This window comes from Lepus europaeus, chromosome 4, assembly GCF_033115175.1.
Source record: "Lepus europaeus isolate LE1 chromosome 4, mLepTim1.pri, whole genome shotgun sequence".
Lineage (NCBI taxonomy): Eukaryota > Metazoa > Chordata > Mammalia > Lagomorpha > Leporidae > Lepus > Lepus europaeus.
In genome coordinates this window covers 18,748,891-18,764,838 of record NC_084830.1, presented here as the reverse complement: position 1 = coordinate 18,764,838, position 15,948 = coordinate 18,748,891, and the positions used below count along the sequence as shown (strand labels likewise).

At 45.7% G+C, this 15,948-nt stretch overlaps 1 protein-coding gene across 1 annotated transcript in view; it reads left to right on the top strand.

Moving 5' to 3' along the window:
- The window catches only part of FER1L6 (fer-1 like family member 6), a 251,737-nt gene that overhangs the window by 108,441 nt on the left and 127,348 nt on the right, over positions 1-15,948 (top strand). The window contains exons 3-7 of the mRNA XM_062188016.1: positions 3,852-3,969; positions 6,771-6,825; positions 6,939-7,070; positions 11,338-11,400; positions 14,751-14,829. Of these exons, the coding sequence (XP_062044000.1) occupies positions 3,852-3,969; positions 6,771-6,825; positions 6,939-7,070; positions 11,338-11,400; positions 14,751-14,829 (447 nt within the window). The remainder of the gene's footprint in view (positions 1-3,851; positions 3,970-6,770; positions 6,826-6,938; positions 7,071-11,337; positions 11,401-14,750; positions 14,830-15,948) is intronic.

Genomic DNA, 15,948 nt, shown 5'->3' with positions numbered 1-15,948 from the left:
GGCCAAGGGGCTTTCCTGGTGTCCTTTACATTAAGATGCTGTAGGTCCCGGGACGCAGTGTTAAATAAGGCATGGTCCCTTCCCTTGGGGACCATGTAATATGATTTAATGAATAAGTCTCTGCTGCTTTATACATGATGTGAGCCATCCATGTAGGTTCTAGTGCCCTTGTTTTACAGACAGGGTGTGGGTGAATGACTCTGCCAAGTCCCACAGCCAGTAAGTGGAGGGGCTGGCTCCTGAGCCCAGGGCAGACTTCCACCAGAGGGGCCTTTCCTGCCCTGTGGGGTGGCCTTCAGTTAGGAGCCGCTTCTGACAAGCTGGTGGAGACCCAGGGCAGTCCACCAGGGGCATTTCACAGGAACTGGCTCCTGGGGCACTCTAATTAGTCTTCAACCCACAAAACAAACAGGGCAGAGAGGAATCAGGCCCCTCCTAGAGAGTAAATAGCATCCCTCCTGCTGTAGAGCCAAGCACTCTAGGAGACTGGGTAAACAAAGGCCACCAGCAGAGACTGACTTTGCTCTTTGCTTCTCCCCTGGCCTGGGAAGTTAGAGCTTTTCCGGGTGAAATGTTTGGAGATTCTCCAAGTGATTGGCCCTCTCATCTATGTATTATAAAGCAGTGAAGCTATGCCTTAAAGTTCTTAAAGTTCTATTGACTCTAACCTATCCACTCATTAGTTACTCTACAAATAGTTATTGGGCACTTTCATGAACACCCAATCATTCATTTATTCAACAAATATTAGCAGAATGGCTGCTGGGTGTCGGGCCCTGGGCTAGGTTCAGGGTATATGATGAGGTCACTGCACAGCCTGGAGAGGACAGTCGTGTGTAAGACTCTTGTGTTTGCCCCTCCACATCTATTCTCCACCCTCTCCACTTGTTCTCCGTCCCTGTATGGATGCATGGCACAGGTCTGACCCTCTGGATTCTTGCTGGATTTGACCCGTGGGGTACCCCAGCAGGTCTGGGGAAGGGGAGACAGTGAGGTGGGGATCTATTTTGAGTATCTCTTAACTGAAGGAAGGCGACCATTCCTCCTAGGGAGGCTGACTTGACCTGTCTTCCTCTCTTTGTCAATTCTATCAAATTCTATTTCTATCCTTCCCTCCCTCTCCTTTGTCAGTGGTGATGGTGGGAACTTAACAATGGTCATGGCTTAGCTGCTGCAAACCCCAGATAACTGCTGGAGCTTTTGCAGTTTTTCTGCCCCTAAACCTTTGTAAAAAGCTCTCAAGTCATCCTACTCTGGAAGTGCCATCTGTTACCTGTGGGGACCCTGATGGAGATAAGAGCATTTTAAGTTGAGAAAAAAGAGTTATAAAGAAAATACACAGAGGTTGAAATGGAAATTACTGGGGAGTCTTTAATGGAGTCAGAAAAGGGTTTTCTGGTGAGGTAATATTGAAGATAAAACTTACCAATGGGAGGCAGCCCAGGAGGGGGTGGTCTAGGAGGGCAGTGCAGGGGAGGGACGCCTGGGAAGAGGAGTTCCAGGCTGGAAGAGTTTGTTAGGTGAGAGGGAATTGGGGAAGGGCTGTGTGGCTAGAGCACGGTGAACAGGGAGAGAGCACCTGGCGGGCAGGAGGAGTAGCTGAAGCCAGAGGAAGCAGAGGCATAGTGGTGACGCAGAACTTCAGATGGATTCTAGTACCACAGAACTCCATCGACGGGTTCTAAGAAGTGATGTGGTCTGGCTGCCCCTGGGTGCTCCACAGAGAATGGATTGGAGCAACTCAGTAAATGAGTGAATGGAGGTTACAGAGGAAGCTTTAGCTGACTGCCTGTCTGCGTCAGGAGCCATCTCATCCATGAGAGAGAGAGAGGGCTCTGTGCTTTGTGCATTCCTGTATCCTCAGCATCTGACCCAGCACTGTTTCTAGCACCTATGAGGTGCTCGAGTGTGTTCACTGGAAACTTGAGTCTGACAGAAAGCCCTCCTCCTCCAGGCCCTTGTAGTCAAGTAGGGACCTAGTATTTATTTTATCTCACTGCTTCGAGGAGCACAGCCAGGCATTGCCATTGCTTCTGCTGTTCTGGAGTTTAGTTTCCCGAGACAACAGTGAAAGCAGAGTTTCCATTCACACAGTCATCCTTCCTGTGGCTACCAAACACCTACTAAGGCCAGGACCATGCATGAGCTCCTTTGACAGGGGCTGCCTTATCCCATCTGTCTCCTGACTCAGTGCTGGCGGCATGGTTTGCTGATTACAATCAGAGGGCAAAAAAGCATAGAAATGATTAATTTTGTGTGTCTACAGTTGAGTCCAGTGGGGCCCTGGGGCTCGGGGAAATGGTCCAGGTGTGTCTGAGGAGGTGGCAGTGAAGCTCATGGGAGCCTCCCTGATTCCACCCCATGGCAAATAGGACAACTTAATATGAGTAGGCTTAGGCTGTATGTTGAGGTTCAGTATGAAATTCCATTTATAAAATGATTCTGTTGCTTCACAAAAGTTTTAAAAATATTTTTTGCCCAATACTTTCATTTTACAGGCAAAGTAAAAAATGTTCAGTAATTCCAGGTGACTTAATCAAGTCATTTGACTTAGAGTAGGCTTGGGCATCCACCATATACCTGGCGAGCACTGTGCAAGGAGCTTTATATATATCATTCAATTTGCCTAACTTCCCTGTGGGGGCAATAACATTAATTTGTCTTGTGTTATCCACGAGGGAAACAGGACTGAGAGAAATTAAATGACATGCATAAATCATAGAACTAAAAGGTGGAAGGGCTTGGATTTGAACCCAAATCCTTTGGATTTAAGTCTTTGCACTATGCTATGCAGGTGTGTTAGGGAGGTATAACCATTCTTTCACTTTTGCTTAAATCCTGCTTAAGAAGTGGTCCTGGGGAATTTGAGTGACCTTGATGTCTAGGCAGCATCCAGGTGAGTTAAGTCAGAGTCCAAGGCTGGGAGGGAACAGTTTCTGTTAGGTCTCCCTCCATTTCAGTGTTCTAAATGTCTGCATGTTCGTTTCCCTCACTTCCTCAAACCACACACATTTGTTCCACACAGTGTTGGAGACCAGATGCCCAGAATCAGTATCACTGGGCCAAAATCAAGGGCCCCAGTCACTCCAGAGAGTGTTGCTTGTGTCTCCCAACTTCCGGTGTGTGTGGTGTTCCTAGTCTTGCAGCCACACTGATCTGATCTCTGCCTCTAGGGCAGAGTCACTTTGCTGCCTTTTATTTCTATCTGCAAAACCTCCCTTTGCCTCCTTGTATAATAGAGGTAATTGCAGTTAGGGTCTACAAGGACAATCCAGGGTAATCTCCTGCTCTCACAACTATACAGATCTTTTCTCCAAATAAACTAACCCCGCCAGGCTCCAGGGATCAGGACCCAGGCTAATTTCAGGCTATGGCATCCTGTTGCTCAAAACTGGCTCTATAGAGGCAGGAATGGGCTACCTGGGGTTTTGTTGTTAGATGTACAGAATCTTGGCCCTCTCCACTGAATTAAAATCTACATTTTAACAGCTTCTTGGGTGATTCTTGTGCATATTACATATTCTAACGAAGCTCAGAGAGAAAAAATGACTTGTCTCAAGTTCCACTGTGGCAAGGTCATAGCCTGAAAGCATATTTTGAATTTTATAATGCAGTTTTCATACCCAGCCGCATCCATAAAAATTTGCTCTTTTTTGGAAACAGAAGATACATAATTTTTTAAAGAAAAATGAAGGGACTTGCCGGGCTTTTCTTCCAATAGGATGCTGCATATAGGCAGGGACTGTTCTCTGGGCTCCTTGTACCTCTGATGGTGCCTGCTCTAGTGCTGGTCACAGAGTAGCCACAGTGGGTCAGTGTAACAGGTTCTCTTCCTTTGTCTGCTTCTCTAGATGGTCCAGGTGAGGCAGCAGCACCACAGGAGGGACCCTCTCACCAGGAAGGACCAGCAGATTTGTTTTACGACGATGCTTCTATCACTCCTGCCCCTGCTGCTGTTCCCAAGAGAAGGTACAGTGTGGATGCAATGTGGTCAGCACACATTGACCGATCAGCCCCTACGTGCCAGGTACCTCTGCAGGCTCTGGGAGAGCAGAGAGAAGGCACGCTTGTTGTCCACAGGGAGCCAAAGGTCAAGTCAGGAAGACAGAGCTCCGTGTCTGCTCACTTCTCTCCACGACAGTGCTGCCTCTGGTACTAGTCAGCCTCCATCAGGCCAGGGTTTTCTCCCCAGCAGCTTTGTACCTGGTGCCTCCTGAGTTAAGGCGCTCATGTCCTGTGTAGTTCAGGCCTGGTGGCAGGAGTAGTGACAGATTTGGGAGCTGTCTCTCTCCTGCCATGTGCTCCATCACAAGGCTAGTTGTCTTAGCTTCATGTCTGTTCCAAATGAGAAAATAGTTGTTATACTACCCAACAAAAAGTCAAAACAAACTGGCTTTTGCATGCAATCAGTGGCTTAATATAATATGAATTTATGATTACTCGTGAGTCTATTGGTCGGTTGGATTATTTCATTTTATTGGTGCTAGATAGTCGCAGAGGCATTACTCATGTGTCTGTAGCCATATAGGAGCTGTGATTTGAGTTTGAGGATTGGCTGGTGTAGGCTGTCTAATATTGCCTTGCTCCATGGTATTAGATCATCCTTCAGGTTAGTCCAAGCTTGTTCCACCCAGGGCCAGTGTTCTGAGACAATGAATCGATGTTCCTAGGCCTCCATTTCTGCTGCATTCTGTTGGCAAGGGCAAGTTACAAGGTCAGCCAATGTCATAGTGGGAGGAAACTGGAAGTTATAGGGTGGCATTCTTGGATACGGAGAAACCAGAAATTGGGGTTACCCATGCATTCAGTCTACTGTATTGCTCTAAGTCAGTTTCTCACTCATGACAATTCCTCATGCCTTTTCCTTTCTTATCCCATGCAATGTTGTTAGTATCCATAAAGCAAGTTAGTGCTTTCCTGGGTGGCAGATCCTGCATTGCTGTTTCTGAGCTGTGACAGGATGGCTGTGTGTGTGTGTGTGTGTGTGTGTTTCGGGTGGGGAGAATGAGAGACAGGTGGGAATCAGAGAAGGCGATAGCTCAGAGGTGTCATTTAGATGACCTGAAGGGTTAGCCTTGCTATCATTAAGTAAACTGAAAATAGAGCTTTGTAAAATTGAGAATAGGAGAGGGAGGAGGAAGAAGGGTTGGAGCGTGAGCAGGAGGGAGGGTAGGGTGGGAAGTATCCCTATATTCCTAAATCTGTATATATGAAATACATGAAATTTGTATAACTTCAATAAAATTTTTGGAAAACGGGACCTGAAGCTTGTGTGCACGTGCTCACAGCAATATCTTCTTCTCATCCTGACAGCCACCACCTCTGCCCCAGCCCCCAAAGAGGGACTTCAGTTACTCTTGGATGTCCTTCAAGGCATCCCTTGTCCTTCATTTTCACAAATGTGATAGCACTGGAAGGAGGAGGGCAGGAGAAAGAAGTAAGGAACTGCAGCCCTTTTCTTTCTCCCTGATCAGAGTGTTCTCGTCTATTGAAATTCTAGCCACCTACCAACGCTCATTCCAACCCGACCTCTCTGCGATGAAGTCTTTGTTGCTCACCCTGGCCCTCAGGAGTTTCTTCTCCACAGCTCTTCTACCACACTTCCCAGGGCACATTTTACCCTTGTATACCAGTCCTTTCTTGGTATGCTCGGTCCTCTCTCCCCTGGATCGGTTGTTAGCTCTACAAGGGCCAAGATGGTCGTTAATCCATCCTTGTTTTTCCCTTAACTGAACCTAGCACTGGGCTTTCATGTAAGAAGTGATCAGTATGAACTTGCCATTTTGTTGATGAACATATTAAATGGTGTCTTCCCTTTGTTACATGCATTGTCTCTTTAGTCCTTAGAGCAACCTTCTATGGTAAGAATTATTATTTCCCCCTTTGGATAAGGACGTTAAAGTCCAAAATTGTGGAGAACAAATATTCTGATTGAGATCAGTCTGACTCCAAGGCCCAGAAAATGTTACCACCTTATTCTGCTGTCTACTGGATTCAATTGTATTTGGCCGAAGTAGAATGAAGTCAAAGGCAAGATGGTATTTTTAGAGACCAAGAGAACCAAATTCAGTAGGAACTCACACTCAGTTCCTTTCCCACCCGTTGCTGATTCTATGACAATAAAAATCCCCATCTCTTTCTACTGTTGCCCAGTCTCTGAGTGCTCAGGTGTTGCACATCTGTTTTCAATTACCTGTGACAGTCCAGATAAATGGAATGCCCTGGAATGTGAAGTCTCGTTGAGATGGCATCTTGTTAGTTCCTTCCAATTTTCTTCTTTACCAGTTCTTTCAAAAGCAATCATGAAACTGAGGATGATTGTATTTGCTTGAAGTGGCAGTGCAGCCCCGTGTGAGGGATCAAGCTGCAGATTGGAAAATCCTTATTTGACCCAGCTCTGCTATTGACTTACTGTGGCAACTCAGTTTCTGGTTCTATAAAACCAACAATGTCAACAATACTGCTAATCTTACTCATAATAAGTGCTGATATTTACTCTTGCCAGGCACTGAGGGAAACCTTTATACGCCTTACATCATTTGATTCTAGCCATCATTCATGAGATAAGTGCTGTTAGTAGCTCCATTTTGGGGGGATGGGGCAATTGAGTCATGGGATGGTTTACTTTTCTATTCTACAGTTGTAGAGAGAATATATGGTACAATGCAAATGAAAGAACTTAGAAATATTTGGGAACATATTATCATGACTTAGGGATCTAAAGTATATTCTTACTTGATGAAACTAATCTATTAAAAATCTTTTAATAGATCAAAACTAACCACTAAGATTCATGATGGGGAGATCAAATCCCAAAATTATCAAGTAAGTGATGGACAGTTCCTGCCCAGCCTCCTCTTCTCTCAGCCCCTGCCTGGTCTCCCCATGACAATGAACAGCGACAGCGAGCATGATGCACCCCTTGCTTTGTCTTGTAGATTGCTATAACCATCATTGAGGCCCGCCAGTTGGTGGGTGAGAACATTGACCCGGTTGTCATCATTGAGATTGGGGATGAGAAGAAGCAAAGCACAGTGAAGGAAGGAACCAACAGCCCGTTTTACAATGAAGTAAGTCCCGGGGGTCAGCAGCACCCTGTGTCCCAGCATGCTCTTCACTGCCTCTCTGCAGGTTTCCTCAGTGTGGTAGAGGAGTGCCCCTTGTCACTTCTTCCCAGTCCCTCGTCTGTGGTCAGTGCAAGCTCTCTGAGTCTCCTTACCTACACAGCTTCATGAAGTTGTTAGCAAAAGGATGGGGGAAAGAGAGGTAAAGAATTCTTCCTGGTTTTAAAGCCATCACTATGTTTCCCATAGATTCATTTTCTTATTACAAGCTAATTGTTATCCATTACTTGTAAATGTTGGATTTATATCCAATAAACATATTGATTGGTTAGTGAGAAAATCGACTTTTTTTTTTCATGGCAGAGGCATTGGAAATTTAATCAGTGATTTTGAAAGAGGCATACTGCATTGAAAAGTAGAACAGTTGTATTTTTCTGAGCCATGGAGAGGTGATAAAGGAAAAATTGAAGGAGAGAAACTTCAAAATATTACGTGCAAATATTTTAAAAATACACATACTGGGGGTGTATGGGTGTAGTGGGTAAAGCCACTGCCTGTGAAGCTGGCATCCCATGTGGGCTCTGGTTCTAGTCCCAGCTGCTTCACTTCCAATCCAGCTCCCTGCTAATGGCCTGGGGAAGCAGCAGAGGATGGCCCAAGTGCTTGGGCTCCTGACACCCACACGAGAGACCCAGATGAAGATCCTGGCTCCTGATTCCTGTCTTCAGCCTGGCCCAACACTGGCTGTTGCGGCTATCTGGGGTGTGAACCAGCAGATGGATGATTCTCTCTCTCTCTGCGTCTCTGTGTGTGTGTTTCTCCCTCTCTCTCTCTCTCTCTCTCTCTCTCTCTCTCTATAACTCTGACTTTCAAATAAATAAATAAATCTTTACAAAATAAATAAAATAAAAATATTACATGGTAAAAAAAAAAACCCAGAGTATACGATAATATATAGCTAAAAAATTTGTCTTCTCTCTGAATTTCCATCCCTATTACCCAAGACTCCATCCCTGAAGGCATCCGTTGTTTCCAGGCCTTTGTGTGTCTCCCAGAGATACGCACACGAGTACCAGTGAACACTACCTGGCAGCAGCGTTCTTCACTGTTCTAGACCCTGTTCTTCTACACAATCTAGCGGGAACATGAATCCGTGTCAGCAGCCGTGGTTCAAGCTCAACTTCCTCTCAAGGGCGAAGAGTTTCCACTGCCTTGTTGCACCATAATTTGCTAAACTAGTCAGTTTCTCATTGGTGGACACTGAATGTTGTCTGCCTTTTGCTACTACTTATAATAATATTAATATGGCATAACTGGAGCACAGGGTGTGTGCATTTCAAATTTTGATATCAACAAATTGCTTTCCAAATAGGCACCAAATTATCCTCCTGCTAACCATGCACAGGAGAGCTTGTTTCCCTATAGACACTTCGACCCCGTGAATTATCAAGAAATGCAGTAAACTGTTAATTATGATTCTAATGGAGTGGTAATTGAAAAAGAAGGCAGGGAGAGCATGGATAATGAAATTAACAGAAAATGCCCAAATCCCTTTTGAGCTGTTAATTTCCTTTCTCTTTATCATGCCTGCCCCAGAGCCTTTAAAATGCCAGTAGTTTTTCCATTCCGGCTCCACTCCTCACCCCAAAACATCTTTGGGAATGGGGATGATGTGCATAAAAATGCTGCAAAGCCCCCCAGATTTGTCAGTTATTATAATTACACATGCAAGCCCTGGTTCTAAATGACATTCAATTGGGCCCACGTGTAATCAATACAAGATCAAGTAAAAGCATACAAGTTAAACTAAGCCTATTTGGCACAGTTTTTGCCCCAAATGGTTAAGTCCAAAGGTCGGAAGGAACCAGCAGGGGGTGGGGACTATTTCCCAGCTAGAAAAGAGCATGTGGGTGCAGCAGACTAGGGAGCCTGCCTGAGGCATTGGATCTGAAACCCTGGAAACTCGGAAGAAGGCAGTGAACACTGGAGCTCACTTACTGCCCACAGAGACCCACAGCATCTCACATATTCAGTGTCTCGGGAAATGAAGAATTTCATGTGAGTGGATTTTCCACATCAAGTTGGAACAGCAAACCGCTCAGTAAGTTTGAGCGCATCAGCGAAACATTTCCTGAAAGATCATACACCTTTCTTACTCAGGAGAAGACACTGAGCGTTGTGGCACGTTCCTTGACACTTAGCGACCCCCACTTTTTTTTTTTGACAGGCAGAGTGGACAGTGAGAGAGAGAGACAGACAGAGAGAAAGGTCTTCCTTTGCCGTTGGTTCACCCTTCAATGGCCGCCACAGCAGGCACACCGCGCTGATCCGAAGCCAGGAGCCAGGTGTTTCTCCTGGTCTCCCGTGGGGTGCAAGACCCAAGCACTTGGGTCATCCTCCACTGCACTCCCAGACCACAGCAGAGAGCTGGCCTGGAAGAGGGGCAACCGGGACAGAATCCAGCGCCCCGACTGGGACTAGAACCCAGTGTGCCAGCACCGCAGGTGGAGGATTAGCCTAGTGAGCCACGGCACCAGCAGGGACCTCTACTTTTGAGATCTCTTTTCAGAGCACGTGATGACATTGTTGACTTCCACATTTTCAGTTTTGCTTCACAAGCATGCTGTGGATTGTCAGTTTCCCTTTTCTTTTTTGAAGATTTATTTATTTACTTCAGAGGTAGAGTTACAGAGAGAAGTCTTCCATCTGTTGGTTCACTCTCCAAATGGCCAAGGTGGCTGGGGCTTGGCTGATTCGAAGACAGGAGCCAAGAGCTTCTTCAGTGTCTCCCACGTGGGTGCAGGAGCTCAAGTGCTTGGGCCATCTTCCACTGCTTTCCCAGGTGCACTAGCAGAGAGATGGATCAGAAGAGGAGCAGCCGGAACATGAACTGGCACCCACAGGGGATGCCCGTGTCGTAGGCAGAGGCTTAGCCCACTATGCCATGGGGCCAGCTTGGTAGCTTCCCTTTCTGGTTACAGTTAGGTCCACCTCTAACATGGCATTCCTCCACTCTGCAGCCAAATCCAGGAGACAGTAGCTTCCCAGTCCTGTCTCCCCCACCCCTGTCAGTCTCCAAAACACACAGCCTGTGACAGCCCATCACTCCAGTTTTCTACATCTTTGAATCTGCAGCTTCTTATTCGTGAAAAAGTTGATTGAAAGGTCACATGGTGAAATGTGTAGCACTTCAATCCCTTAGGTGATAACTTCAAGAGAATTAAAGTTTGGTCCTAGGCTCAATAATAACTAGCAGCAATAGGACCCTGGCAAACATCTTTTAAATTCTTTAGTCTTCACTCTTCTTATCTGTAAAATAAGAGGACTGGGCTAGATAATTTCTCCAGCTCTTAAAATTCAATCACTTTCTTAATATTAGAAAACTCCGATGTCCATAATTTCTTGTTAGTCTGTCCCTGGTCACTTTTACTAATTCCGCAAGGATGTTTGAAACTGAAAAATCCTGGGAGTCTTAGATTTTTAATCAAGTTCACTCTAAATTAAAATCACCCCAAGATATCCATTTTCATTCATAATGTGAAGCACAAACATTAAAAGAGCTGACAGTGTCAAGGTTGGCAAGGGCATGGAGAAATGGCTATTTTCATAGGCTGCTGTTGGGAGTGCCAAATGACTTAGCCCTTTTGGAAAGAAATTTCATACTCCGTATTAAAAATTCAAGTGCACATAATCCATGACCCCCAAATTCCATTTCTCGTGTACATTTTAGAGGAATAATCACCCATATCCTATGCAAGAATGCAGTGGGTGTTGTTTTTCTTATATTTTAAAAACTTGAAGACAACCTAAAGGACTTTCAGTAGAGGGTGGCCATTTGATGTACTGACATCCCTGGTGACTACCCAGCCATGGGGTGGACAAAGCAGATCTGGAAGCCACTCTAGGAAGAGTGTTCTTAGACGCAGCCTGAGAACATGATGATTCTCCCCGACCCCCGGCCTTTCGTCCTCCTCCCTCTTCCCTTCCCATTCTTATTTTTTACAGAGATCAATTTTTCAGCTAATTTTTATACTCATAAAATTAACCCTGCACTAAGTAGAGAGTTCACCGATTAGTATGAAGAGAAAAGAAACAAAACCAAACAAACTAGAAAAAAAAATTGTTCCTCGACAGTCAAGGCAAAGGCTGTTCAAAATCATGTTCCCAAATCTGTTTATATTAAATGCATGAAGTTGTTTTCCTTAAACAAAATAAAATTTTTAAAAAAAGCAAGCCTGAAGCTGATGGGTGGAATACACTTCCTGTTTTGCAGTACTTTGTATTCGACTTCGTTGGGCCCCAAGTGCATCTCTTTGATAAGATCATCAAAGTCTCAGTAAGTATTTCACTGCTACTGGGAGGGATCCCAGGCCTTGGGGACGCCCTAGGACAGTTTTCCTAAGCTTAGGAATGAGTAGGAGCTGGAGGGTGAGAGTGGGTTGGGGAGGTTGAAACCAACAGGAAGAACTTGAAATCCCCGGTCCGGAGGAGTCTGGGAAGGAAAACTAATTCCAGTACATCTCTGTTTCTTATGGGCAAGCTACAAGGTACACTAAAGCTACTGTGACTTGGATTGCTTAGCCTGCTCATGTGGGGATGGGGAACAAGCCTCAGATGACGTCTTAATGGAGTGCCATTTTTGGTGGTTTCCTTCTTTCTGTCAAGCAAATGTTACTGTTTCTCTCTCCTGCATGATATGTACACTAATAACAATCATCACACACCCTTCCCTGTCCTAGTTGTAAATAGAGAAATGGAAACAGGAATCAGGAAGGCACTAAATAAATCCGTGTTTATGGTAATGTTGGATCAGAGCGTGAACTAGAGCATTTGGCTGTAAGGATTCTTAAAAATTGTCTCTGAGTGTAGACCCAGGGCCTACCTTTGGGGAGCTGAGTCTGCTACATAGACCCAACCCCAGCCCTGCCGGGGTAATTGCTGTGTCTACAGATTAAGCCTGAAGGTGGAGACAGAGTGAGTTACCTAGTGTTGTCAGGTGCCTTATCCATGTTTGTTCACCACGTGGAGGGCAGGAATTGGCGGGGGAGAGCTCATGTTGGGGCCATACTGGTCCAAATAGGAGAGAAGCAGGCCACATGCAGTCACTGCCAACCCTACAGCATTCAGCAAAGGGACAGAGAGCAGTGGGTGACAGGTGGGCCATTTCTCTTAGCCATCTGAGAGGTGGCTCTTCTCCCTGGAGACAGGTGGGAGAGAGTGTGTGTGTGAGGCTGATGGAGTAAATGCTCTCTTTCAGATTTTAGAGGACAGAACCCCTGCTCTGTGCCAGTGTAAGATGTGTGGGGAATGAGGGAGTACTTCCCTCAACAGTCACACTCTAACCAAACAACACAACTCATCTTGGAGATTTCCTTCCCTGTCTTTCTCTTCCTTGCCTGTGTTTGTCACCACTCACTATAATATATGTGCATACATAATATGCCCCCCTTAGCCACAGCTGGCTGTCTGCAGAGTCCTGCCTTGTGGCCTAGGTCACGGTGAAATGATCCTCTGCTTGCCAGGAGCACTTGAAGAATGTGACTCTGGAGGAATGAGAAGTCATCAAGAGCCAAGCATTCCTAATGTTAGAGTTTCAGGCAGGATGACAAGTGGTGCAGAAGGTATTCTGGGACTTGGGACGTTGCCCAGGACTTGTCCTGTCCCAGGGCTCAGGCGACCACCTGTTTGTGCGATCAGCTCTCTAGCAGGCTCCTAAGGGACTATCCACTTTGTGGTTGAACAGTTAGTTGCTCAGTTTTTAAATATGGTTTTAGAAGAGGGTCATGCCTGCAGGTTATGGGGATTTTTGGACCGAGGATCAAAGCTGGTGTTGTTTGTCTCTGGTCCTCTAGCTTGGAAGAAGAGAATACCGTGGAGTCCCTAAATGACTCTTACAGAGACAACAGATTTCAAAGGAAATCTCTCCCTGTGAGGGGAATGTTCAATACCACATTTCTGCTAGTTCCTAAATTAAAAATCAGTGTGTCCAGGATAAATTCAGTGTGAGAGAAGGCAGGAGAGAGTGTTGTCAACAGACTCGATTGGAACAGCCAGGTGGTCACACAGCCTGCTGGTGCCAAAGGCCATCTTCCTTTAACAGAGGCCCAAGGCATCCAGGACCCCACGGGATGCTGTGAGACGTCCCCAGAGTCCTGATATTCTAATACTGGACCACACTAGGGTGGCCAGTGGCTCGAGTCCTGGGTGGCTGACTTGTGAGGCCTCTTTTGTAATTGAAAGCTGTTTGGGGGGCTCTTGCATGTCACCTGGGCCACAGGGACCCTCACCCTGAATGAGAGCTTGCGACAAACTTCTGCTTCTTCCGGGGCCTTTGGGAAGCCACACAAGCAGCAGCAAGCACGCCAGCTTTGGGATGAGCATTGTGTGTATGGCCTTAAATAACCCCTCTACTCAAGCCAGACTGTCCTTACTTCCCCTCAGTTCTCTAACACCCGTGGAAAATTTGGGCAAGGGAGAGGCAGTGGCAAGAGGAATGGGAAGGGCTGTCATTTCTTGAGGTCAGTGGAATTTATCGTTTCTCAGTGCCTCTGCCAAGAGCAGCTGCTTAGAAGCTGCAGACTTATTCCTGTTCATTCATCACTCAATAATTAATTCACTGAATGTTTATTGAACATCTATTATGAACCGGGCTATGCGGCAGGTAGAAGGTGGTAGGAAACTGTCCTTGATTCAAGGATTCAGAGCATCTTGTAGTCAACAGGAAGCTCAGAGGCCATTTGGTCTCACTTCCAACCAGTGTGGAATCTTCCTTTACCCTCATTACAACAAGGTCTCCTGGTGCCTGGCTTGATGATTTCTAGTAATGGGGAGGTCAGTATCTCTAGGAAAGACGATCCCTCTTATGAGGGGTTCTGGCCTATAAAATCATTCTTATGTTGGGCTGACAGCTCTCACCTTGTCTCTTGGGAGCATGCAGGGCGGCTGTGCCTCCTCTGGATGCTTGCTTTTCCAGGTTTGGAAGACTTGATTCACCATTTCCCTTTCTCCACACTCCCCAGTTCTCTCATTTCTGGTCTAGGGGTTGAGCTACTCCTGCTTCCATAGCAATTTCGCCTACTGTGAGGCTTGTAGGCCAGGCACAGGCTCTGCCTCCTTCCCTTAGGAACTCTTCAACTTGAAAGCATAAACACTAATGTGTGCTGCCATCCCCAAACCAGACACTCTGATGACTTCGGCCAGACCAAATATGGAGGGCAACAACTTCCCTCGTTATGACTGTTACACATGTCCAGCATGTGATGAGATTTCTGAGAATGTTGTGAACCGACTGTTGTGGGAGTTTAGGGAAGAAAAGGGACACTTTTAACTGGAGTTGGGGTGGGGATCAGGGAGAGCTGCTTGGAGGAGGTGATATTTGTTGTAGACATTGAAGGATGAATAGAATTTCAATGGGTAGAGGTGGTTTTGAAGGGTAGGCTCACCAGTCAGTGAGAATTCTCAAGGGTCCTTCAATAAAGGATTGGATGGAAGCTTACCAGGAGGACGAGGTAGAGGAGATTTCTGGAGGCCTTTACAATCCAGTGACTTGATGGCAAAACTCCCTGGCCTTCATCATGCTCCACACAAATGTCACGGCCTCGTGTGTCTTTGATAGGTCATGAACCGATTTCACAGACTCATTCTAAAAGATGAACCAGCTGAACTCACTGCCTCATCTCTCCCCAGGTCTTTCACCACAAGCTGATAGGAAGCATACTGATTGGCTCTTTCAAAGTAGACCTGGGGACTGTGTACAACCAACCTGGTAAGAAAGCACCACGTCCGTATCTCTTACTCTTTTTTACGTACTCATTCGACAACATTGAGTATCGTTCATGTAAACTCGAATGAGACATGGTTCTTGTCCTCAAGAGTTCTGTAATCTAATAATCAAATTGTCTCCATGTCCACTCTGAGCAGTTTTTCCCCCCACCCTTTGTCTTATTTGGTGCTACGAGATGTTCAGGAGAGGGGGTAAAGTATAGACACTAAGAATATGGAGTATAGAGTCAGATTGCCTGCATTCAAATTCCACTCTGCTGTTGCCTGGCTGTGTAACCTTGGGCAAATGACTGAACTTCTCTAGACATCTGTTTCCTCCTCTGTAGAAATGAGGATAAAATAGTACCTCCTTCATGGGGTTGGTGGAAGATTTAAAAAGACGGTAAGTAGATACACAGTGATTGGTAGGGAGCCCAGCAGTGATAATGACCTGGCATGTTCATATCAGAGTTTTCAACGAAAATTATTGTCTATGGTTTATAAAAGAGTGAAAACTCTAAGAAGCTAGGTCAATTGTCCAAGGTCAAGAGCCAATTAGTAACAGAGCCAATAACAAACAGCTATGTTTTTCTTTAAACGATCTTCCCTTTAACAGCGATTCTAATTCAGGGAGCCAGGCAATGGGCATGACTGGGTGCAGTGATTTGCATATGTTCCACTGTGGGGTCACAGAGTCTGTGGAACAGGAGGACTCAAGATCCTCATTGAAAGAACAGTAGTTCCTCAACCCTTTTGGCATTTGTTGTCAGGTAGAAATGTGAGCCTGTATTGCCAGGTCTAACAACTTTCTAAGGATAATTCAGAAGTCTGCATTTTAAAAGTGACTGTGAATTTTTTATTCACAAAGCAGGCCAAACAAAAAGACTCATGAGCCACAATTATGGCCTATGACCATAAGTAATGATACGCAACTTCTATGTGTCATTGATGTACCCCTATCTGGTAAAAATAGGAATCTTGACCAGGTGATGAGCACTAGATTGAAGGTTCTCCAAATACCCACGGCAGGTTGAGTGAAAAGACAGGTAACTAGATGGAAAGAAAGGTGAGATGGAGGAAAGTTAGAGCAGGAGGCGGCACAAGGTTTGGAGATAACTGAGAC